At 42.2% G+C, this 26788-nt stretch overlaps 1 protein-coding gene across 1 annotated transcript in view; it reads right to left on the bottom strand.

Annotated features, from left to right (window-relative positions):
- The window catches only part of C4_1H8orf34 (chromosome 4_1 C8orf34 homolog), a 984673-nt gene that overhangs the window by 633046 nt on the left and 324839 nt on the right, over positions 1-26788 (bottom strand). The window contains exons 5-6 of the mRNA XM_086965849.1: positions 8987-9015; positions 1663-1835 (exon numbers count right to left, since the gene is read on the bottom strand). Of these exons, the coding sequence (XP_086821975.1) occupies positions 1663-1835; positions 8987-9015 (202 nt within the window). The remainder of the gene's footprint in view (positions 1-1662; positions 1836-8986; positions 9016-26788) is intronic.

Genomic DNA, 26788 nt, shown 5'->3' with positions numbered 1-26788 from the left:
TATCGGAATGGTCCATGAGGGAATCAGACAAGCACTGGCTTCACATGGATTGGGCTATCGTGGGTAGGACAATCTGGGACGTCCTTTGAAAGCCCAAAAAAGACAGACCCCATAATGCTTATTTAAGTACCCCCATCTAAACTATGCTCAAGATATGGGACAAGGTGACTTGTGGCCAGGGGTGGACCTCATTTCCCTCTCCATACACCCCCATATATTGTAACCCAAAGTTCCCATCGACGCTAAAGGCAGGCCCGTTTGATGCTTGGAGGGAGGGGGCTGCTTGGTTCTTTCTGATCTGTTTCACAACTACGATATTCTTACATTCGAAAACTGCCAGCGGGATTTTAATGTCCTACCGGCAGTACACTTCCACTACCTTCAGCTGAAACACTAGGCACTTCATCCACTAGTAATGGAGGTGGCAACCCGGGAGCTGACCCCAATAGAATCCTTAGTAAGGAAAGCAGTCACCACAAGAGGGGTAATTTCAAATTTATATGGCCTTTTGGTCTCCACAACAATTGAACTGAGGCCAGTGTACACTCACTTTTGGGAGCAGACCCTGGGGAGAGAAATGACGGAAAGGGAATGGAAACACTTATGGGCGGCATCGCCAAGTACAGCCACTCACCAGACCTAAGGGAAGCCCGCTACAAAACATTATTTGATTGAGATCTATACCCTACCAAACTCAAACAGATCTTTCCCCACACCTCTGACCTTTGCTGGAGGGGATGTGGCCTGTTGGGGGCCTTCCGCCATATCTGGTGGGACTGCCATTCCATTAAACCATTTTGGCAGGAGATTCAGGCCCAGATGAAAGAGATTCTGGGGTATCCCTTACCAAAATCAATAGATGCGACACCAAACCAGGGCAGACAAGGCAATCATGTGGGCATGTATATGGACGGCTAAAAAGATCATTGTGTCAAATTGGAAGAAGAAGGAGGCGCCTGTGCTGGCGCAATGGCACCCTCGATTGTGGAGAATAAGTAAGATGGCAGACATATTCAGAGATGACTATGAGAATTTTGAGTATAAATGGTGCCCCTTGATAACATACCTCACAAAAGGCCCCCTGCTGGTGGTCTGCCCACCAACACTGAGAGGTCTTCACCTTTTTCAGTTTTAGGACACTTGAAGGGGAATTCACGTTGTCCTACCAGTCAGCGCTGAAAAGGGGCTTTTTAGGGGACACATGGCACAATGGAACAATGTCACTCTGCATGTAAGGGCTCAGCAGGAAGCAAAGTTATGTTACATACAGCTTCTCCACCACAGGGGAAGGGGGAGGTAAGGGAGGGATTTGTTCTCATAGTTATGTAAATGTAATTTTGGTGCGACCAGGGCCTGAAAAAGCAGTTTTATACCCTAATTCCTGCATTTTAAGATACTGTGTATACGTTAGCAGGGGGGACGCCTGCGGGCTAAAGTATGAGGCTGAGGGCCTGATGGCACCAAGCTGGAAATTTGTTTTCAATAAACAGATGTTTGACAAAAAAAGTGTGAGGGGTACTGCAACGGAAACCCACTATACCATATGTAACACGGCTAAAACATAGTGGAATATTTCGACTGAACGATGCATCACCTTTTAACGCAATGAGAGGTATAAAAATGTACATTTATGCAAAAGAAAATACAAAAGTCAAATCATACCTTCCAGATGGACTGCTGCCACTTTCTTCACTGTCCCACTGTTCAGTTTTATTCCGGGGAATTGGAGCTTGAAGCATTTCCGCAGCCAGGGGGTCAGCGTCATTCTCCTCGCGTCCAACCCACTCCCCAATCACACAGGGTCGTAAGAGGGAGGAGTTACATGCACGTGTGTCCTGAAGAAAAAACAAACCATTCTGACTCGATATTGGACATGTGCAAATGGAAGGACAGTGCAAAATATATAATGATCATATATATTGTATCCCAGACATACAATATGTACAGCTCCCTGAAGCCATTATGAATGGGAACTTTATTAATTTCAACACATGACAAAAGTGTGTCTCTCTTAAAAAGCACAAAGGACGCCAGAGTGTCTCTACCTGGCAATATTATCAATCTGTTTTTGATTCTGTAACCAGGAGCGGATTGGCACTGCGGGCATTCGGGAATCGGCCGAAGGGCCGCTGTTTCAGTGCCCTCTGTGGGCCGTTTTTTTTCTCCCCTTTCCCAGTCCACAGAGAGTGCTCTCTGCTGTCTGCTCTCTGTCGACTGGGAAATGGGAGAAAAGAGACGGCCCACAGCACAGAGACAGAGACAGAAATGAAAGCGCTTCACTGTGCAGGCCACACAGCGATTATCAGCTGTGGCCTCTACTGCACCCCCTGCCCTGCAAAGCAATCACGCTGCGGGTGGCTGGGGAGGGGGTGATTGTTTACAAGAATCTGCCTCCCTGGGGGCCAGGTGTTTCTCAGGCCTTTTGAGCCATTTTCACCATGGCCCCCCTGGGGCCCACGCCGCGGTGGAAACAGTGATAGTCTTAACACCTCGCCCACAGCCCCTCACATTCAGGGCACAGTGGGCGAGGAAGAATGGGTCTGGCTGTGGGGGCCAGGTGATGTTTTGAAAGCGCACAACCTTCACCTTAGCCCCCCCCCCGCCACCCCCCCCCCCCCCTCATTGCAAGAAGTTTTTATAAAAAGGGTTATAGTTCTTTCTCGGTGTCATCATTTTAGAACTGATGCATTTTCAATATTACATTCAAGGAAGTCATGGTTGCAGCTTTTCTATTTTATGCAACTATCAACCATTGACAAAGCCTACAGTTCTGGCTTGTTGTAGGTGTAACATTACTTGCTGTATTATATATCTGAACGCAATGACAGAAGCAGCAAAATACCAGTCGGGCGGCACACTATGCTAAGCACAGATTTGTAGCTTAGGTGTTTTAAGCTACGCCCATAATTACATTGAACACCCCCTTTGGAGAGACCCCTCAGTTTTGTCATCCCACTTAAAGCCCTGGAAACAACACCATGTCACAGACACCTCAGGGCCTGGCACTGTGCATCATGCATGACTTCCAAGGTTTCAGATTGACTATGTGCAGGGGCATCTTGAACGCCTCCCTTTGCTTTAGGAACTACAGCGAGGGGTGAGTTCCTGATGAGTCTCTTCTGTCTGCAACTCTGCGTACAAAGGCTCAGCTCACAATTATTGTGAAAAGATGGGTGAGAGAGTAAGTGAAGGGATGGCTGGATGGATCAGTGAAAGGGTGTATGGATGAATGAAAGGGTGAATGGATGGATGATGAGAGAGAATGGGTAGATGGATGAGTGAAATGATGGATGGATTGATTAATTGATAAGTGAAAGTGTGAATAGATGAACAGATGTGTGAAAGGGTGGCCGTAAGGATGGATGAGTGAGTGAAAGGGAGGGTACATGGGCAAAAGATTGGATAGATGAGTGAAGGAGTGAAAGGATGGATGAGAGAAAAGATGGATGGATGATTGAAAGGATGGATGAGTGATAGGGTCAATCGATGGATGGATGAGTAGATGTATAGTTGGGTGGATGGATGGAAGGATGGATGGCTAAGTGAAAGGGTCGATGGAGAGAGAAAGGGAAAATGGATGGCTGAAAGGGTGAATAGGTGGAAGGATGAGTGACTGGGTGGATGGATAAGAAAGTGAAAGGATGGCTGGATGGGTGAGAGGGCAAATGGCTAGATGGATGAGTGAAGAGATGGATTGGGTGAAAGGGTGGATGGGGAGAAAAAGTGAGGATGGATGTGTGGATGACTGAAAGGGTGACTGTGTCTAAGGGTGAGTGACTTGGTGGATGGATGAGTAAGTGAAAGGGTGGCTGGGTGGGTGAAAGGGTAAATGGATGGATGAGTGAATGGATGGATGGGTGGAAGAGTGGATGAATGGGTGGATAATGGGTGGATGAGTAAAAGGGTGGATGGAGGGAAGGATGAGTGAAATGATGGATGGAAGAATACATGATGGATAGGTTTGCAAATGGTTGAATATGTTTGGATCTGGATTAGCGGCATCTTATGTTTGCCACTTTACATCTCACAATGACTATCCAAGCAGATCTTCCCGACCATTTCTCTCACCAAACATGCCTGCTCCGAACCATGAATTGTAAACAAAATATCAGACTGGACAACCCTGTGCTGTAACCATATATATAGATTATTATCATATGAAATATCACAAAAAGACCTGCACAGTTGATCAAAGCTGCGTGCATACTGAAAAAACGTGAAGTACACGATTGGTTCAACCTGATATAAACTTATTTTGACTAGTGCTTAAATGGTGGTCTATTTACTTACTTACATAATAATGCGCAACCTCCTCTGATGGGTCTGTAAAACGTACCTTTTGTCCAGAAGGTTTGTTCTGAATTTTAACCATTTGTCCTGAATTTTTACACTCCCCATCCTGAATTTGCACCCATGCCAGTTGGTCACCCTAGTCCTGACACTCCCATACAGAACTACAGAGTGTTCACCCTGCCTTTTCTATTTGGTTACTCTTGTAACCAGATGCACCACACTGCCAAGCTCTAACTCAAGAGGGCCCATCTAATCCCCTTGGCATTCCACTCTCCACAGGGCTGACCAAAGTAGGCTGAGTAAAGCAGTACTCAAAGCTACATCGAGTGTGCCTCAATTGTCATCCCACTGAATCCAGAAAATACTGCACTAGACTCAGTGCAGTAGGTCTTCCTCAAAGGTTTACTTGACTTGCCACATCCAGCACCCAGAAATGCAATGTGTTGCTAGTCGATCACTTCCTCTGAAGCAAGAAGGAACCGGTAGGAATCACTTTGTTTACCATTTCTTTGCACAATTTACTGATTCATTTGTGTGCCAGTTAATAATGTAACTTTATTTTAAAGGCCTCATCCAAAATGCAGACAAGGGGCATATTTCTCTGTATGCCAAAAATATTAATTAGTAAGTTTTGGTTAGGTTTTGTTTGTAGTGTGTAGGTCTGACTGCACTCTATTTTAGGTCCTAGGCCAGAATGTGGCAACATGTTTGTGTGTTGATTTCAGTGTCTAAGACTTTGTGTAATGTGATTTCTCAAAAGAGAGCTGTTTAGCCTCATTCTATGCTAGGCCTTGTTCGAGGCCTAAGCAAAATTTGCAAACTTGGCACTTCTTTCTCTGTGCAGAAGAATTAACTTTTCTAGCATGTTCAGGTTAGAATTCCTTTTTGCAGATTTTATATCATTTTCATGGTTAATTGAGTAATCCTCAGTCTCCTCATGGCCCAGACTTGAAGGCAGCAACAGATGTGAATAAAACTGTGTTTTTGTATGTAGACATCACTTGCTGGCTGTGAAATAAATTTATGACTAGATTGTACAGATACATTTTTTCAGCATTCTTTACACCCCAGACTGCCTTTTCCTCATTTGTGAATTCTTACTTTTTTATTACATGTTCTGTTCCCAGAGATTCCAGTCTTACCCTTTCTCCTTGACTTTGTACTAGATTTCTGATTTATGTGATGATTAGCTGGTTGGGAAAGAGTATCTAACGACCTTGTGCAGGGCGTTAAGACTGCATGTAAGTATTCAGTTATCAGACCTGCAGTGCTCCTAGTCTTTACCAATGTTACTTGCTCTGTAAGCTTTAAAAGGCTTAATTTACTAAATATTTCTCTACAAATTTGTTGGGACTTCTCCCTCTCCTCGCATTCTATGTAGAATGTTCCCTGCGTGGAACACTTGTTTGATTCTTTCCTTGGCAGTTGCTGTAGAATGTTCCCTGCGTGGAACACTTGTTTGATTCTTTCCTTGGCAGTTGCTGCCGGGGAGTTGCTGTGACTGGACGTGGAATAAAGTTGTAGTTCCACCTACCTGCTGTGTGGACCCTTCTTCTCTTCAGAATTAGACCTCAAAGAGTAACCAAATAGTGTTTCATGAAAGGGCATGCCCCTTGAATGTGGGCCACGCCCCTTAACTGTAGACCACGCCCCTTAAATGTATGCCACACCCCTTGAACGTGGGCCACTTTTTTCGTCAGTGCCCGGGCCAAATTGTGATCCCAATCCGACCCTGTCTGTAACACAGGTACGGTTGGTTTTGTTTCTCTGAAGCAATGTCCATTCCATAAAAACACGGAACATTATATTTAGCACACTTTCCTGTTTTTCACTCACACTGGAGTGGATTCTTATTCCTGGGAACGAAACACGCGCTCTGCAACATCGCTTTATGAATGAAGCCTAGACACAGGGGCAACATCTATTGCAAAAAATGCAAACAAGGAAATGAAGGGATGCGAATGATCTTCTGTGAGGCCTGGATATTTGCAAACTGAATACAGCTTCGTCTGAAGGTAGTGGCTTTAGAACCAGGTGAAAGCGATGCCACTAATTCATCTACAAATAAAGGCCCCTATACTTCTTCAAGCATGACTAAGATGGTGCTGCGTTTATTTCTACTTTTGCCGGCTTTAGAGCCAGAAGTTGGTAGAGAGAGTATGTACTTGTTTCTTCTGTGGCCAGTCAGAGGACTCGGTGGGTCAGCAATCCCCCTGGTGCTGGAGGGCTTCCCACGCATTTCATCAGTACCGCTGCCTGCTCCTCAGCGAGCGAGCTGCAAGGCCCGATTTACAAAGAAACTATCGAAACAGAGGTTATTTGGCAAAACAAAGGAAGGCTCCACCCAGGGCTATTTCTTCCATTACGCAAGACTAGGCAGCCATCTAGGACAGCAAAAGGGCTACGGGGGAAAAAGGAAGTTGGGACATTTGCCCTTGTGTGCGCAAAGTTTGTGGTTTCCACGGCGCCCACAGATGTCTGTAACAATCAGGGCCATCAATCATTCATAGCGCGAATGCGCTACTTACAAAGACCCTGTTTCTGGCCTGCCCCAGAGAGAATGGACCAATGATGCTGTTGTTTTTTTTCTTCACTTTTGAATCCCTGCATTTGCCTTGGCGTGGGCCCACTAGACACGGAGTGCTGGCGTCTGGAGCTCGAGAGAGGCGGAGTCAGGAACGTCCAAGGCAAGGACTGGTTCGCCTACTCTGCAGCCTGATTCTGTTGCGCGTGGGAGTCCCTAGGAGCCCAGCAGGTGTATTAAGGTAAGAACAGTGGTTGAAGTGTCCACTTTTTCCAGTCTGCCGCTATCAGCTGCCCCCCTTCTCTTTCTTCCTCTTATTCACTTCCTTTCTGTCTCTCTTTCGCAGCTCCTCACTTGCTGAAAACCATGCTTCAACCTTTTCCGGCCATACTTGCTTCTCAAAATGGGCCCCTACAGGGACTACAGCTTCGAGCTGTCAGCATGAGCCCAGAAGGAAGGCAACCAATGACCGGCCAAGCACAGTTTCGAGCGCCAGGCTCCGCAGGCTCACAACCTGCGTGTGACGCACCCAGGCAAGTGCCTGGCTTAAAACCGGGCCAAAACCAGGCCCTTCTGCAGCTGGACAAGGCTGGGCTGGGCCCCCCTCTTAGCCACTTGCTTCTACCTCAACACTCACAATAAGAAGCACTAGTTACCGACACCTAAGGCACAAGGTAATGCAAAGAGGGACAGCAGAGCAAAGAAAGGGGAGTATCACCAGTAAGTGGTGTGGGGGTGAAAGTGAGTGAGTGTGGGATCATAAAGAGGGTGAGTGAAGGAACCAGATTAAGAGATGGAGTAATAGGTGTTCCTCTAACCGTGCTCCTCTAGCCTGCAGGTGTAGCTTAAGGGGTCGTAGGTTGAATTAAATACAGTTTATATTCATAGACCTAAAGACCACCCATACACCACTGGGTCTAGGATTGTGACTAACAAATGTTGCCATGCTTTAGTATCACAAACAAGATGTCAGAACACTAACAACATATTTCCTTACGAAAAGGATCTGTGTGAATTATTTAGGAAGTGGATGGTTTCCTCAAACAAGTTTGTGGAGATCACAATGTTAGCATTTGCTCTCTTCATGATTATTACAATTTTAATCTGTGAAGCACTTGTGTATCCTGTATAACTGCTATGGAGCCTAAAATGTATCACAATATTTGAAATAGAACCATGAGTTCCATGAGCTTCATATCATCAAACACCTCTAGATGGTTAACTACAGGAAGTATTATGAGCTGTGTCATCAGTAGATATGTAGCTGGGTTGTTTTCTATACGCAAAATAAAGGTTAACTTATGAGTAGCAAATTGCTGATTAGCTTTTGAAATCATTTGGTGGTGAAGGCTACTTCTGTTCAAGGAATTCTGTCTGCTATCCAAGTTGCAGTCGTGTAGTATAGGTGCATGCTGTGTACAACCAATCCAATGCACTCAGGTATTGACGCCTGTTGGATTGGCAGTGTCAAAAAGTCATAATGAGATAGTTAGGCTACCGAGCAGAGGGTGGCAAGAATGCAGCCAAAGTGGCTCCAGCTACCGGCTTCTACAGAGGGTTTTACTAATTACATGCGATACTGACTCATCCTCATGTGATTTGGAAACAGATCATCGTCTCAGTCCCAATACTAATACTTCACTGTCTGCACACACAAAGGCTCCACACAAGCGTTTTATGAGGGGATGTTATGCTCCATACAAGAAGTCAGGCCTTGGTGATTTCTTAGGCCGTCATTTTGAGAATTGAGGGAGGTCTGTACATTCTGCGCCTGGAATCAATTTTAATATGAGGGAATCGGTAACATCAGGATGTAAAATTACTGTACAAATGGAACTTCTCCCTTGTAAAATGGTGAATAACAGTTATTGTTGTTCTGCACCAATTACTGATTTCATAGAAAACACCAACACACAAAACAGTGGCTGACAACATATTTGATAAAAAAATTCAAAAGGAAATATAAAAGTAAGTGTCCATTGTGCGTTGGGCTGAAGTAGACCAGGTTCTGACTCACTGTGATAGTAGAAAAGTATTATAGCAATTATGCTGGAAAACATATTTACACAATGTAGGAAAAGACACCAGCCCCTCTTCACCACACTCTGTCTTGTGTGGAGACCACCTAGTATGTTATTTGTAAATCTGCCTGAAAAATAGATGTCTTACCTGTTCCAGTTCGTCTGATATTGCAATGCCTATAAAGAAATAGAAATAGGAGCATTTAGGGGAGTAGTAATCCAAGTGCAAACATCTTGCAGAAGCAAATACAAACTGCTATTGAAAAAATGCATTATCCTCAGCCTTTTAGAATCAGATTAGAAAAAGCCATCAAACACATTCAGTCCAACTGTTTTCTAATACTTTGATATTGGAAAATGTAATTGTTGTGATCCGGTGAATTGCTTAAATACTTCATAGAACTTAAGATAACTATGTTACATAGTTGTTTCTGGGCCTGTACCAAAAGGGGAATCAAAATATACATCCAAATGCTTCATTTCGAATGGCTTACTCAAACAGGCACAATGTGTCAAGAATGCAATATTTGGCACAGGATACTTTAAATCTTGCAGTACAATATCTGCACCTTCAATGCATTTTACTTCATACATCGAAAAAGTGGCACATTCAGCCTTTCATTGATTTTCGAGTCCTATATAAAATATTAATAAAGACAACTGCAGTTAAAAAAAAAGCTTTCTGTGTGACAAGCACCTGCTTTAGTGTACTTTTGAGGTGTAACATAGTCCTTCATGCATTGTTACAGAGGTGGAATGATACATCAAACCGCCAATAAACGAGGGGAGAAAGAAATGCTCCTGAGAACAGAGGACGAGCCCACTCTACATGGTATAGACATGGTAATATGTCATCAGACACCTGCACTTTCAAGCCTGACCAAAAAACTGTTAAAACTCCAATTCGGTGCACAGAAAAAAAATCACATTTTCCTAAAATGCTGCACTGTACAGTCTATATGTTTTTATACTTATGACTAACTTTTGATACATCCATTTTTTTGTGTGCATTTTATTAGGATGATGAGTTTCTTTGAGACTTTTTCAGAACTGGACAGAGATAAATTAGGAAATTACAAATCAACATCATGTAATATTTGCCCTTCTAAAAGACAGTGAAAAAACAAATCACAGAATCATCATACTATACTCCACCAACATATATCCACCACACTGGTAGCTTCCAAGAAAGCAAAACTTACAAATAACTAAAGAGATATGAGACGTTAGCTCCTTCCTCTTAGGTTATTGGATGTCAGTTTTAAATACTCTAAAATTTGAGCTTATTAATTATACATGGTTTTCTGAACAAAGTGTAAAATTATTAATTCATTATGCTTCTACCCTCTGCAGAGATTGGACAAATGCCTAATGATAGCGTGGAAATTTATAAACAGTTTAATCCTTTAACTACAACAGAGATCTCCAATTCCACTCCAATTCCATCTCTCGGTCAACAGATCTTTGCCGTGTTAGAATGGAGCACAATTCATCAACGTACAGCAGTTTTAGAATTCAGTGAATGTTGAGAGATTTTGTCAAGTTTAAAAAGTGTTATTTCTCATTAAGAGATTAGTAATAATTTTGCCTTTTATTCAGATTACTCAGATATATCCAGTTACACAAATATAAAGAAAAAATTTGGTTAGAGGCAACATAAAAAATAACAGTGTGTTCTATAAAGGAAATAGTCCCTATCTTAATATAAAGGACCTAACCTAACATGAAACCCATAAGGAGTTCCTTGTAGAAAAGAGCAAGGATTCAAAGCATCAAGCTAATAGTCGCAAGAGAGCGAACTCCTCGTTAAGAGCAGTTCTCGAAACTCAGACGAGTACCCTCACAGTAGCAACCACCAATCCAAGGTAGAAGGAAATTAAACACATCAGTAGCTATGATTCGGCATATGGAAATAAAGTCTCCCCCCGAAAGGTAAGGAAAACTAGAAAAGCACCATTAGTAGTAGCATTCAGTAATTCAAGAAAGTGATAAGGGGCATGGCAGGGTAGGTGTGCATAGAATGCAGTGAATGCCATAACTCTATAAATAGGAACAGGTACTATATAGAAAGGCACAAAACAAATGTTGAAAAAGCAGGTGCTTAAGTCATATCCAGTCATTGAAGAAGAAACTTCCGATGGTCCGTTGCCTCTCCTCTCGGTTCCTACGGTAAACGACCATGTTGACATGAAGTTATTTGAATGCAGCTACTGTATATTACGAAAAAGATACATTTAAGAAGGTTCTCATGAGAACCTTTGCAAACCTACTCTTTTAGCTATTCAGTGTCCCCTTGTTTAACAATGGACTGCTCTATGAAATGAAAAATTAATATCTAGCATGTCTTGGGTAGATTATGAGAAAAATGTTCTTTAACAACCCTTAATTCTACTAAACATTTTATTTATCATAACACATAGCAGGTGACTTGATCGAATACGATGAAATCATATGGTGTGAGAAAATAAAGAAATAATACATATTTTCTTGAAACAGCAAATTTTATGACAATGACACCTATTACAGCTAAATATTGGAATATATTAGCAGTTCAAGAAAGCAAATAGTTCATTTGAAGGAAATAAAAAGGAGGAAAAATAGGAGGCCTAATCATTTAAACATGATGAAAATGGAAGCTTTCTGACAACAAATAAGCTGCACATTTGTTTAAGAAATGCAAATTTTTCTGTGACTTATTTTTGTTCAGGATTATTTACATTATTGTCAAGATATATTTTAGCATTCGTGTAAACTTAATATCGTTCAAAGTTTTCTGCTCATTCACTAACATGAATCTTCGTAGGAAATTCTCCACAGAAGGCTATGCTAAATTTAATGGCATTAATTGTGCTCCAAATAGACTACCAAGAAATACTAACTTGTGTGGTGTGTTGATTTATTCACTTGATATTTGCTGAGACTACTAGCTAATGTTAACTCTGCCTTATAATTTAATATATGTTAAACAACATACAAAATGCTCTCTTATTAACAGTAGTTTTTTTTTTGTAAATGTGGTGTCAGAAGTATGTTTTTTAAACATGCAACTAACAAGAATGTTGTCTAATTTAGCATTTATCAAAGAAATTACTATTGTGTTCAACTTCTTGTCTGTGGGCTTCCTTTAGCTTGCATTTGGGTGCATTAATTAATTCCTTCAGTGTTCACTGTTTCTGCAGCACAGATGACACAGCTTTGCTCTCCAATTCTGAAATGAAATGAAATGAAGGATATATATAGCGCTACATATACCCGAAGGTATCTAGGCGCTGAAAACAAGCATACAGGCAGAGGTACTGTGGAAGAAGTGTACTAAAATAGCCAGGTTTTTAGGGCCTTCCTGATTTTAGGCAGATTAGATTCTTTTTTTAGGGAAATAGGAAGGGAGTTCCAAAATTTGGTGGTGGTGTAGACAAAGCTTTTTCCTCTACATTTTACTTTGTGTGCATTGGGAATGATCATATTACCAGTATCTGCCGATCTGAGTTGTCTGGCTGGAATGTAGGATTAAAAGTACTGCGTCAGCTGCCTGGGGCCAATGCCATGTTTGGCTTTGTAAGCTATACACAGCGCTTTGAATTGAATACGTTTGCTAATTGGCAACCAGTGTAACTTCGTGAGAGCACTATAGACCAAGTCGTAGTGGGAAAGGCCAAACAGGACTCTTGCTGCAGCATTTAGGGTCATCTGTAGTTTGTGTATGCTGCGCTTGGTTGCACTGGTAAATACGGCATACAGTAGTCCAGCCTAGATGCAATTAATGCAGTGACAACTGTTTTCCTTAGATCAAAAGGGATGAACAGGAGTACTTTTTTCAGAGTTTTCAGAATAAAAAAATATGCGGAGGTGGTATGAATAGTCTGAGTATAAAATGACAGTTTAGACCAGAGGTCTTCAAACTTTTTTACTCTGAGCCCCCCCCCTCTCCCTCCCCCCCTAAGCAAAATGTTTTGAAGTCGGGCCTCCCTCCAAAACTTTATGGCAAGGATTGGGTGAGCTTGAGGTACATGGCTGCGTGCAGGGAGCAGGGCCTATGAGATGATATCATTGATACTTTTTCTATATCTTATGAACTACACTAAATATGAGACTTATAAAACAGCAAATGCATCACACAAAACATATTTAATCCCAAACAAACAGCTCCCCATAATTGGGATGTTGTGAGCCCCTGATACTCATTGGCCCCAATGTAACTACACCTGATGCACTATTGATAACTGTAGTCCTGAGTAGCAGGCTATCTCCTCTGCATCTTTTACCCCTACCCCACCATGACGGCTCATCACCTCAGTCCAAATGCTTGAAAGGAAAATAAGCTCTGATGCTCCTTTTTTTTAAAGGTAGACAGGTATAACTGTGATGCAGTGGGCCCCTCAAATCCCTGGGCCCCAGTCCTGCTGCATCTGCCTCCTTAATGATAACCAGCATTGCCACTTACACAATTGGCACATACACACACGGTTTGCTACCTCTCACATTTTGTTTGCCTTTGATACTTGCACAAGTGCCACCATTGCCTACGTAACGTTTGTTCTTGTGCCTGAGTGTCTAGCATATATGGCAGTATTATACCTCTAATTGTACTTTGTTGTCTCTTGTAACCTGCACAATTGTCACTTTTTCCTCTTGTGCACCTTTTGCTACCTCATGTATTTTGTGTGCTCACAATTGTCACTTCACCTTATGTAACTTGACGTTTGCTTTTGTAATCTGTTCACGTGTAATGTTCTCCTCATGTATCAGTTCTGTTCCTATTGTGAAGCGCTCTGACGCCTTCGGGTAAGTCTGCGCTATATAAAAATGCATAAATAAAAAAATAAAAATTGGCAGCAGTACCAGCAAAAAAAAACACCTATATTGTCCCCTTCTTTGGGGTATCTCTCTGAAGAAGATGTATCTGGCCATTTGTAAACATAAAAATGAGGCTTCATACAGTGCTCCCTAGTTTGGGCCTTCTCTTTGACAATATCTATGAATCACTCTCCTTTTCTTCGGTCTCCTGGACCATTGCTGTGAGGCCCCAGGGTTCAAGAGGATTAGGGCTCTGTGTCTGAATGCAACCCCGCTGGGCTTCTACCTGCCACCCCATGGCCTCCGCTTTCACAAAACACGGACCCTGAATGGTTAATACTGACTTTGAGGAGCCTCTGCCTGAAAGCAAAGGGTGTGGTGGTAGTGCAGAAAGTCAAAGAAACCAGCCTTCTTCCCAGCCATTAATTGATTGAGTCTCTTAAAGCCAGGGACACTAGAATTATGAGTTTCTGCAGCAGCAGCGTTTTCACATAATCAGTTTACTGCATTTGCTACATAATCTGCAGATTACAACAACAAAAAACTTGATTTTAGCTCAAAAGGAACAAAAGTTACTTAAAGCGTGGCAAAGTGTTCCATAGCAGTGGAAGGCCCTTTGCAAAGATTGACCAAGTACCAGATTCGATTTTTTTAGGAGTGGCAATATGGAGGCTTTCTTCAATTCCATGGGAAAGTGCCCTGAGTAAATCATACGATTAAAGATGGGCAGAAGTGAAGAGGCTAATATATCGGGAACTAAATGAAGAATTTTTGGTGGACCGGGGTTGAGGGGAGTCCCAGATTTTACTAGAGTGATTAATTTAATGATATGATCTAGTGTGATGGGTGAAAAAGAGGGAAAAATAGGTGTAACTGAGCCATTAGATTTGAGTGAGGACCGAAGCTATCAGCTGGATACTTGTGGGGCAACGAACATTGGGGCCAGAATGCATATAAGACCTATTTAACCTTTTGCTGGAATGAGTCTGCTAGCTTATTGCAGAATTTTTGGCTACTTTCATGATCTTGGGTATGAGTTTGGAGAGTTTTTTAATGGTAGAGAATAATGTTCTGGGGCTACGGCTGGCTTCTTCTATTTTTTCCTTGAAGTACGCAGACTTTGCCTTCAGGATAAGGTTTTTATATGCTAGTCTGCATTTCATGTTGATCTTGGCATCGCTGCCTAACCTCCATTTCCTTTCTAATCTTATGCAACTTTGTTTATGTGTTCTCAGAGAGTCATTGAACCACGGTTCTGACGGAAATTACATGACTGATCTCAGAGTGGTATGTGGAGCCAGCTGTTGGCATGCAGAGTCCACGCAGGAGTGATAGCTTATCACTGCCTCGTCCAGGTCATGTGGGGCAGACAGTAAGGAATGGGTGAATGCATTGTTTAGCTCATTAGCCTTTACTTTAGTCCATGGTCAAACATTGTTAACTTTATTTGAGGGTTTAGGGGCCTTTTAGGTGGCAAGGTAATTTCAAACATGATCACCTTATGATCCAACCAGATTAGTGGCAGTGCTCTGGTCCAAACTAGGTTGGGATGATCCCAAAAAATCCACCTAAACAGTGCCCAGCCGAGTGTGTGGCTCCTTTGACCAATTGACTAAATCCTGCACTGGCCATATGATCTAGGAGGGCTTCGGTTTCCCTGTCTACATTATTTTCTAAATGAAAGTTGAAGTCGCCCAAGATGGAGTAATTGGACTTTTCTGCTTTGTTCTCCAGAAGTTGACCAATAGAATTTAGAAAGTTGGTTTTAGTTTTGGGAGGTCGGTACAGTGTGTCATTAAAAGGGTTCTGGCTATCAAATCCAACTTTAAAACTTGTGGCTTCACACTCAGTATTGTGTAATATTGGTTTAAAGTTTTAAAACTATTTCTGGCTATAAGAGCTATGCCCCCTCCTCTGTCTTTTCTGAGGATTTTAAAGCCTTCATGGAGCGCCTCTAAGAGATCAGGTTCGAAGGAGGCATCAGCCCAGGTTTCTGTGAGAAATGCTAAATCGGTATGATTCTGTTCTATCTCCCACTGTGAGGTACCTCTCCTTTTTAGATGATTAAGACTTGTCCCTAAATACAGATTACTAGCATTTCTCCTTCCTGTATTTTCTGCCATAAATTTTTATGGAAAATTCTCCACCTCCCGTCACTGATGTAAGTAAGTAAGTAATTTTATTTAGCATAGTTACTTAAAACCATTGCAGTACAAAACAGATTAAAAGATTTTTTTTTAAAACTACATGTTCGGAAAAACCGGTGTAACGCAGTCACAGTTCCTCGGTTTAATTAGGCACAGGATATCTTCCTGTGCGATTAGTTTTTAAAAATGTTGATGCAGTTTTGTGTCATAAAATATTTTTGATTTCCCGGTGTCCTCATTTTCTCATGAAGTCAGCCATGACAGTGGGTGGTGTAATGTTTAGTCAGCTATATTGAAACCCTTAGAGATTAGTTTTTTGGCATCTTCTTTTCCACTGCCTTCATAAATTATACAAAACTGCAGTTCAACTGAGGATCCTGGGATGAGAAACAGGCAAGAACTGCATTCCTTTGTGTGCGTATCTCTCGTCGATTGAAGTCGTGTTTCAACAGGTATTTCCGTTCGTCCAGCAGTTTCTCGCAGGAGCATATCAAGTGCAGCATGTCCTCTTGCGCTAAGCCGCATAACCGACAAAGGGAGCCAGCTTTGGTTTTTAGCCAGCGTGGGAAGTTTTGAATACAGGGTAGCAAGACCAACCTATACTTTAAGAAGCACATTTTGACGGATTTGGCGTAACCCACACCAAAGTAGCTCTGAGGTGCTTTCATTGAGTAAGAGTTCAGGGTCATCCAGCCGTGTGTTCTTTTAGAAAGGGCGGCCTTATCTTGAACCCACGATAGTTGTTTGATCGATTTCTTGACCAGATTTTTAAGTGTTGTATGGTTTACTGGGGTGTCCCAAAGCTGCTTTAATCCCGTGTTTGCCAGACTGCCCGTGAGGAACTTGGCTGCTGGTGAGGATGGATGTTGCTCTAGCTCCGTCCATAGATGCTCGTTTAATGTTCCTTGCTTGGATTTCCTCACTTTGTCCCAGGCTGAAATATAGGCCCCCTGTCTTGCCAGGAGCTGTTGTTGGATGCCAAATTCTAGCCTGATTTGTGCTGGTGAGGTTTGCTTAGGCAGGCTGAAAATAATTCTGTAAGCAGCTGTAATTGTATTATCGAGGATCTTGGCGTCCCTGCCTCTATGTACCTCACTCCCGTAGGTGATTGTTGGGAGGAGTTTAGCGCAGATTACTTGTGCCAGTGGTAGAAGAGAGGGGCCAGAAAGTTTGCTGTTTAGTGTTTTCAGTGAAATTGCCAAAGATAGCCCTTTTCCTCGTGTGCTCGATCTCTGAGTGGAGAACTGCCCGCTGCTATCAATCTTTACTCCTAAATATTTGTATATGGGAGTGTCACCGATTCTTGTCTTGTTCCAGAACCATGATGTTGATTTTCTTTTGTTCTTGCTGATGGTCATCGTCTGGGTTTTCTACAGATTTATTGTCAGCTCATTTTCATTTGAGTAGCTATGTGTTGCGTTCAGGAGAATTTGACGCCCTACCTTTGTGTGGCTTATTAAGACTATATCGTCTGCATATAGTAGACAAGGTAATTGGAGCCCTCCTAGCTTAGGAGCGTGAGAGTTGCAGCTGTTTAGGATCGGTACAAGGTCGCCTAAGAACAGGTTGAATAGAGTGGGGGCGAGGACACAGCCTTGTTTCAGGCCCTTGTTGGTCTGTATACGCCTAGACAGAACTGATCCATCCCCCTCCTTTATTTGTACTCAGGTCTCTGTATGAAGGTTGATCAGCAGGTCCAACAGAGGTCTCGATATTCCCCAACCGTTCAGTTTAGACCATAAAATGTTCCGATTTATGTGATCAAAGGCAGCCTTGTAGTCTATAAAGCAGAAATGGATGGGCATTTTATTCGATTCTGCCTTGTCTATGAGCATGCCCATGGTCAAAATATTGGTCATAGTACCTACTGATTTGGCAAAGCCTGTCTGATTGACCGGGATTAGGGATCTCTCTGTGGCCCATGCCCACAGCTCATCTAGGAGGATACCTGCGAAATACTTTGGCTCATTATCAATTAAGGCCACCAATCGATAGTTTTGAGGGGAAGCCTTGTCTCCTGCCTTATAAAATGGAGAAATGATAGAACCCTTCCAGGAGCTTGGCAGGATGTTGTAATGTCTTATCTCCAAAAAAAGGGGTTCGAGAGCTGCTGCCCAACCTTTCACGTCTTGTTTATAAAGGATTGGCGGGATTCCATTTGGTCCCGTCACTGATTGGTGGAAATCAGTGGCAAAGGTTGTGGCATCTTCTTGATTGGATTAAAAACATTTCCATATACATGGTGCTCTCCAAATATAAGGTGGCAAAACTTCAGACTGTTTAAAACACTGAAGCATCGCTCCTCCTGGTATCCCTTGATGTTCATGGCTAGTCATTTCCTTGACCTACTCTGTCTTAATGTCTACAAAAGCATCATCTTGAAATGGTTGAGTGTTTACCAATTAGCTATTAACGTTGTCAGCTTTTTTAAAAAACCTCATCCCTTGTGGCTTTATCAACCCCCTGCCTTCTTCACTCTTCAACTGCTTTCCTCTTCAAGCTTCTCAACATGTGGTAGTTTCACTGTGGGAGTCGGGCATCGGCCTATCATAGCTCAAAAATCTGGAATTCTCTTCTTCTGAGTCTTGTCTTAATTCTAACCACTGAGCTTCCAGAAAGCATGCTATCTTTCCAGCATCTATTCAGGAATATGAATTTCCTTTATGTGTGATCTAATTCATTCATATTTGGTCCAGGTTACCTTTTTAATTCACAGTGCATCTTTAGGTTTCCTGTCATTTGTTTATTCGTTCACTCTGTCATTCCTTTATTCATAAAAAATTGCATTATTCATTTTATCAATTAAATCAATGTAGGATTAATTGCCACCACAATGATCATAAACAGATAATACAAGAACTGAGAAAAGAATGTCATACGCCTCTGTCCTCTACAACCTCAGTTAAGGCTAGTGAGAGAGAACAAAAAATGATTCCATGACATAATAGTACCATTAATTAGAAATCATGATAAAAACAGGTAAGCTAAGAAGATAGCGAAGTAAATACAAAATAAAGGAGACGAGCTTTAGTAAAAAATAAATTACCCCTTGTCAATCATAGTATTATCTGCCTATTTCAAATAGAGTCAATAATGACCCACAATATATTATACTTGCTTCTTGTATTTACTGGAGTTATGCTTAAAAATATTGTATATCATAAACAGGTAATGGTTTATTGACTATGGTACAGTGGTAGCCCAGATGATTCACTGGGCACTATTGTGCACAATCTCTTCCTATCTATCCAACTGAAGCTCTGCCCCCAAAATAGAATGTCTGCTGTTTACTAAGATGAGCCAAAAGCTGGTTCAGCAACACAATCCTAAATAGATTTGAACTGCAATTTTCACCCAGTGCCAAATTTCTAATATTCATCTTGGTCACCTATTTCACCTTCAAGTGACACAATGCCACTGAAAACTAAGATGGCCTCGTACCAGCACTGTCTTTTAAAGAAAATGAAACTATTCCTCCCAGAAAGTGAGTTCCCAACTGTCATTAAAGCTCCCATACTCTTGCTTCTGTATGGTGGCAACACCCTACTCCAGGGCTACTCCGACTCCACATTTGCCCCACTGAACGGTCTCTTGCATGCTGCAGCATGCCTCATGAAGTGCCTGAAGAAATACACCACATCACCCCCACCCTGATGGAACTTGACTGCCTTCCATTCCCAGCCAGCACCATTTTCAAAACCCGCTGCATCATCTTAAAAGCCTCCTTTACGCTATCTCCAAATTTTTTTAAACACGCTTAAGCAAGTATATGCTCCTTATTTTTGTACTTTATATTATTGGCACAACTGTTTGACTATGCACCTTGTACCGACACTACCTCACCTGTGACCTACCTCATGTTTTTTTGACCTACCTATGTAACTATGTAACTACTATGTAACTGCCGAACTACCTCAACTATTACATTGTATTACTCTATCACCACCGTATCTTGTAAAGCGCTCTGATATCTGCAAAGATCTTGTTCGCGCTATATAAAACTTTCAAAATAAATAAATAAATAAATAAATCAAGACTGACACAGCGGATGACAAGTTCGCCAATGCCAATGACTCTCTGCGGATTCCACATTAAAAAGGAAAGACAAGGCAACAGGTCTTCACCATCTATGCACCCAAATATACCCATATCCATGAGGACAGCCCAAACACTGATCCAATTTAGGAAAGTGCTGAAGACATACCATTTTAAAGAACACTACATCATGATGCAGTAAAACAGTCAACTTTTGTTTTTAGAAAACAGCTATGCCCTCAAATAATACAATGACATTTGCCACTGTGTAGTTATAGTTAGGGCTAAGTATATAGCAGGTCCATAGGAAATTGTTTTTTAGCCGGCAAATAACTTTGGCTCCATTTGACGAATCTTCATAAAACATTCCCAAAAAATAATTTCGGCCAACTCAGCTCCTTCCTGTAAATTTTGAGATCCATCAAGCGGACACTGAGAAAATATGAACAGCACTACAGCCAAGACAGCTGAATGGAAATGAACCACATTTGGCAGACAGCTAGATTTTTACTTAGAAAACATGCTGATGCTGTTTGTGATTTGGTTTAAATTCATTCTGTAGCTTTTGAGAAATTAAGGTTCAAAATGTTTGTATAAATCTGACTGTGGTAGCAGCTCGAGTCCGGCAAATCAAAAGATAAGACCTGATTGGATTCCCCACATCAATAAAGATGGCAGCCACTTTAGTACTCAGTGCGGCAGATAGGGATACCCTGACACTCTATGCATTGTCCTCTCCACAGGGCCAATAATTTTCTTTTTTTTAGTGGTACAGCTATAGTACCATAGAAAAAACTAACCTCCCTCCCCTATCAAAAGATGCATCTTCAGGGGTGGGCCAGGGAGTCGGAGCTTCATTGCTTTGTGGGAAGGGTGGCCACAAGCCATTTAAATGTCCTTGGGACCCTATCCCCAAGGCTGAGGTGTTAATCTTTTGGGAGCATTCAGCTCCCCTCCCCGAGGCCCTGAGGAATCTCTCATCCAGGCCCAATGTGTTAATTTTTTAGGGGAGCAAAGAAATTGAGCCAGCTCAAGCAGGCACACAGATGGGTGCTGACAGGGGGCCCAGCATGGCCATGGGGATATGGTGTTCCTCCCTGTGGCATAACAGGCTCTCAATGTTGTGGGTGCACTGGGTGGGACCGGGGCATACACGGATGAAAAAAAATGAAAAATGGAAGGGCAGCACAGGAGTGGGCTCCTCGCACTGCCATTAAAAAAACATAGGCTGGGGCTGTTGACACTCCGGCAGGAATCCTGAATATAGCAAAAATATATTTTGTTACAGTAGTTGTGGTCTTATCGCTTCAGGTTTGAAGCAGCAAAGCTGCTCATTATATATTCACTGCATCCTTCCAGGAGTGTCCATTAATACCCTCCATGGGCTTTGTTTTTAAATATACCAGTTGTTCAAGTGCTCCACGGAGGGCAAGGGCATGACTAGCTATTTTAAAAGTGTGTTGTGGTGGCTGCATGGAGCAAAGCAGTCCCCTCCTGGAAAGTTTTAAAAAAGCTAAGTCTCCTGGGTCATTGCCTGCGTGACCCCAGGAGAATGAATAATTATTTTAGAAGCACTCTGAACTGAAGCTACATGCTGTTCAGTTGGAGTGCAGGAACACCTTGTGGTTGGGTTCTAAAGCCTCATTTTGTTGCCTGGAGAGTGTTAGAGAAGTACTCAAACGCAATGATATTTTTGGGAGTATTTTCAAATATTTTTGTGATAATTATAAGAATGCAATGCCATGTGTGCATTTAAGTAATACTTTACAATATGGTTATTGATACAATATTGTAGTGACTTTTTGATAACGCCAATGGGTGTGCTTTATATAGGCTGATATGCTGCACCCTCGCTAAGCACTGCTGATGACCTCACATATTACATCTACACCCCACAACTTAAGCCACCATATGACTTTTCACCAACCCAAGAGAAACCTCCACTCTGCACACCTCGTCCTTGCAGACACACCACAAATCTGCCACACCCAACACAGAGGAGGCCCTTTCTCCTATCTCACCACCAGATCCTGGAACTCCCTCCCACCTATGCACTGCCCTGTCGCTGACCACCTTCAGGCTGGCGCTCAAGACCTGGCTCTTTTACCAACACAGCTCACCAGCACCTGGATATCCCACTGGGATGATTAGGAACGCTTTAAAAGTCCTGATTGATTGACATCTGTCATAACATGTTCTATGACATCAGTGATCACATCTCTGATAATTTGTGAAATGACATAGTTGATGACAACATTGTACATGGCGAGGGTGTGAGTTATAGTTACTTTAATTGACAATAACTAGTCAATTTCAGTTTAGCTAACATTTAAATTTCAGTTTAACTAACATGTTCGCAGAACTATAACAACACTTTAACCTTTGCATTTTTTTAGTGACTTGGATGCATTTTTTAAATTTATTATGTAAACGATTCAAGATAACAAATTCAGTATTATTCCAACCAAACACATGAAACCTTAGCCACCTGCTGCAGCCATTTCCAGCAGACATTAGAGGCAATTTGAAAAAAGGGCATCTTTTTCGCTGGGCAGGAGCATATAATCACTTCATTTACAGATGATATTCTGATTTCCTGAATTTTACTTGCCACTTCCCTAAGCACTTTTCTATCTCACGTTGACCAATATAAAATGGTTTCTGGCTTCAAAATCAATATGGAAAAATCAGAAATACTTAACCTAACGCTAACCTGGCAGAAATCGCAGTGGTGAAGCATCAAACTCCTTTTCAAAGGGCAAAAGCTTCCATCAAATACCTAGGAGTCAACATCACACCAAACCCAGCAAACGTTTACAAAGCCAACTACCCCCAATTGTTTTGCTTTCTAAAAGCAGATCTTTGACTATTGTTGTTGCTTTTTCTGTCCTGGTTTGGGGGTAATATAGACTATAAAAATGACCATTTTGCCAAGGGTCCTATACCTCTTTGAGGCTGTACTAGTGCTTGTCTCACATAACTACTTTGAGGCATTGTGAAGCATTACTCCCCTAAACCATAAGGCAGCTCAGCTAAGTGTTTTCGCAAATTCATGAATACATGTCTCAAATAAACAATGGTGGCACATAGAGAGTGTTCATTGGTAGAATGATGATGATCTCTTGTATCAACAACCTGAACACCTGGATTACTAATGCAATTGATACTTTAGCCCCCCTCAGATCAATAAAGACCTTCAGGGCCTAACCTGCAGCCCCCTGATACTCTGACGAATTACGTCAACAAAAATCACTTTGTAAAGCTCTGGAAAGGAGGTGGAGATCTGGGTATTCTGCAGAATGTAAACTGGTATACCGTAAGGCCCTTAAAGACTATCGAAAACAAATTATTAAGCACAAAAGAGGTTTCCTAGCGGAGAGAATTAATAAAGCTAGCAATGCCCCACAAGAAATTTTCTCTATTGTTAGATCCTTCACCGCCCCTCAGGCTTTAATTCGACAACAACCTACCTCTCAAGAACTTTGTTCCCAACTGTCCGATTTTTTTGAGGACAAGATTGTTCAGATACAGGCCTCATTCCCCATCAGTGATAATACCTATCACCTTGAGAACTGCACTGAAATCTCCACGTCTGGTCCTATCCTCGCTGATTTTGATATTATATCTCAAGAGGCATCCTTACAGGAGCTGTTAAGATGTAGATCTGGATCCCCAGTGGATCCTTGGCCAGTAAAACAATTTAAAGCCTTGGCCCCTCTCCTCAACCCCCACCTTAACACAATATGGAACACCTCCCTCAGCACAGGTCATTACCCAGAAGAATGGAAACAAGCTTATCTTGTCCCACTTTAAAAAAAAGCCAATTCCGATCCTAGTAATCCAGTTAATTACAGGCCAATATCCCTCCTCCCGGCACCGGCTAAGATACTTGAACGGCTTGCACATCAGCAAATTGCTAATTTCATTGAGACCCATGATCTTTTCCGCGATTCCCAACATGGTTTCCGTAAGGGATACAGCACGGAATCTGCCCTCATAGAGATGGCAGACTCCGTACGTTGGGCCCTAGATAGAGGATCTCGAGCGGTGTTGGTGCTGCTGGATTTATCAGCAGCATTCGACACCGTCTCTCACCCAATCCTACTGGATCATTTGAAATCCATTGGAATCCAGGGCAATGTGCTCAAATGGATCAGCTCTTTCTTATCAGGTCGCACTCAATTAGTACACACTCCCCCTTTTAAGTCTTCCCCTAAGCCATTGAAATGGGGTGTCCCGCAGGGCTCTTCATTAAGCCCCCTACTTTTCAATGTTTATTTTTCTCCGTTAGCTGAGATGATCTCTAAAACTGGTATCAAAACTACATATTATGCGGATGACATTCAATTACTGTTTACTTTTGATAACCCTACTACCACCACTTTTGATCCCCTTAAATCCTGCATTCGAGACATTGCCAACTGGATGGATCGCAACTCCCTGAGACTGAATGCAACTAAGACGGAAGTGCTTTTTTTTAGCCAACCGTCTCCTCTCGACTCTAACATCTGGTGGCCGGTCGACCTCAGCCCAGCTCCAAGCCCTAAAGAATCAGTTAGGAATCTTGGAGTTCGCTGGGACAAACAGCTATCCTTGAACTGTCAAGTTCAATCAGTTGTAGCTGCCTGTTTTTCTAAGATTAAAATCTTGAAAAAATTGATTAATTATCTTCCAAGTGACCATAGAAAGACAATAGTCCATGCGTTGATCATCTCTCATTTGGACTATGCCAATGGACTTTACTTGGGACTCTCAGCTGGCCTCTGTCATAAACTTCAAACCGCCCAAAACGCTGCTGCTCGATTGATAGGTGGTCTCCCTCGGAGACACCCCATCTCCTCCTACCTTCATGACTTGCATTGGCTCCCCATGAACAAACGAATTGAGTTTAAGGCAATGACACTCGCCTATCGCTCCACCCAGGGTAACGGATCTGCCCACCTCAGATCAATTCTTCGTCCCTACTGTAATTCCCGCACTCTACGCTCCAATTCCAAAGGCTTATTGGTCATTCCGAGATTTAAAAAATCCCGTTCTGGTGGAAGAACCTTTGAATTAGGTGCGGCTCAGCGATGGAACAGGTTGCCTCTTAAACTACGCATGAGCAAGACTGAACTAGAATTTCGCCGCGCTCTGAAAACCCTCCTGTTCCGCCGCTAATCGCCATCTCTGATTTCCTCCTGAGAGCCGCAATCACATAGCGCCGGGACACCCCTTTGGGGTAGCTGCGCGCTCTATAAATGACACAAAATAAATAAATAAATAAATCTAACATTGAAACCACGGCTCAACAGACCACCAAATCTTTATCTTAGCATGCCTTAACGTACTACAATGGAAGGCCTGGGACCAATTTACGGGGCACTCCACTTTCATTTCCTTCCCATTGCCTACCAATTACAATTCTGCTTTCAACTGTGTACTCTACCCAGGCTCCTTTGACAAGTTGAAGTCTGGAGAGTGCCTCACAGTTTCGGATCTTTTCTGAGCCCAAGAGATTTTGGGCCAGATGTAGGTATCCAAATACCGGTCGGTAACGGCTGAAAATACTGATTTTCGGCCGTTACCGACCGGTATTTGGATACTGAGATGTAGGGGCATAAGAAAATGCAGATTTAGTAATTTTACCGAATCAGTAATTTACTGAATCTGTAAATTTACAGATTCAGTAAATTTACTGATTCGGTAAAATTACCGAATCTGCATTTTAAGATGTGGGTGGCACTGTAAACAGTGCCACAGGGCTTTAAGGATTCGTTATTTACCACCTACTATTAGTTGGTGGTAAATAACGAATACCTGTGTATATGCAAATCTGTGCATGTACACCTGTGCCATGTGGCCCTTAGGGCCTGTATGTGTGCCACATGGCACACAAGCCCTAATCAGTGGTGCAACAGGGTGTCAAAGTGACACCCTGCCACCCTTGAATTTTTCGGTATTTACCAAATCTGTAAATACCGATTCGGCAAATACCGAAGCCTACAGATTCGGTATTTTTTACCGAATTTTTATCTACATTGGATTTACCGATTCATAAATACTGAATAAGTAAAATTCTGTATTTATGAATCGGTAAATCCAAATTACCTACATCTAGTCCCTAATCTTTTAAAGTGCACCAACAGAAATTCCACTTAAGTGAACAGGAACAGTACAGTTATACACAACTAGGGCACTGGGTATTGCACCCCGAGATTAAGTAGGTGGCGAAGAAATATCTTATCCCTCTTGAGAAATTTGTAAATATAGTGGGAAAGACTAAGGGTGTAAATCGGTATTCTATGTTATCCTCCTACAAGCAACTACGATCACCCCACACGCTTCTCGAACCCACTAGCACACTCTTCCAGAGTATGCAGTAGATGACTTACATTGGAATGAGCTCTAGGGAGACATCACTAAAAATCTACCCAGCATATTGGGAGGGAGTGGTATAAAGGAGACACTGCGAAGGTAAGTGACAAGAAACTCCTTTATTGAAGATGAGTAACAGTAGGCAATACACGAAGGCAAGAAGCATCCATGGTCGGTGTCAGTGTTCTGTCCTCCTCAACTGTTACAGAATCCAAACACCCATTCTGATTCCATTCGGCTTGAGAAGTACAGGAACACTGGTACTGGACCATGGACACAATGCAGTGATGGAATACAACACACCTCCCACTTAATGACAATTCAAAGAAAGCCAAAACAAAATAAATAAAAGCAAAAACAAAACAAAGGCAATAAAAATGAAAATAGCATAACAAAGTTGAATGCACATATGTCAACAGAACATCACAACATGAGTACCAAAACAGATGACTAGATATAAATATACGTGCCACATACATAAGCACTTAACCCCAACAAAATCCTTGAATTTCACTGTAACACTAGTTTCACTTTTACCACGCGGGACACAACCAGGAACCTCTCTCTGCACTCTCTTCATCTTGGAGTCCCAACTTACCTTTGCATGAGCATGATAA

This window comes from Lissotriton vulgaris, chromosome 4_1, assembly GCF_964263255.1.
Source record: "Lissotriton vulgaris chromosome 4_1, aLisVul1.2, whole genome shotgun sequence".
NCBI classification, from domain to species: Eukaryota; Metazoa; Chordata; class Amphibia; order Caudata; family Salamandridae; genus Lissotriton; species Lissotriton vulgaris.
Note: the sequence above shows the minus strand (reverse complement) of the source record. Positions and strands in the feature narration are given on the sequence as shown.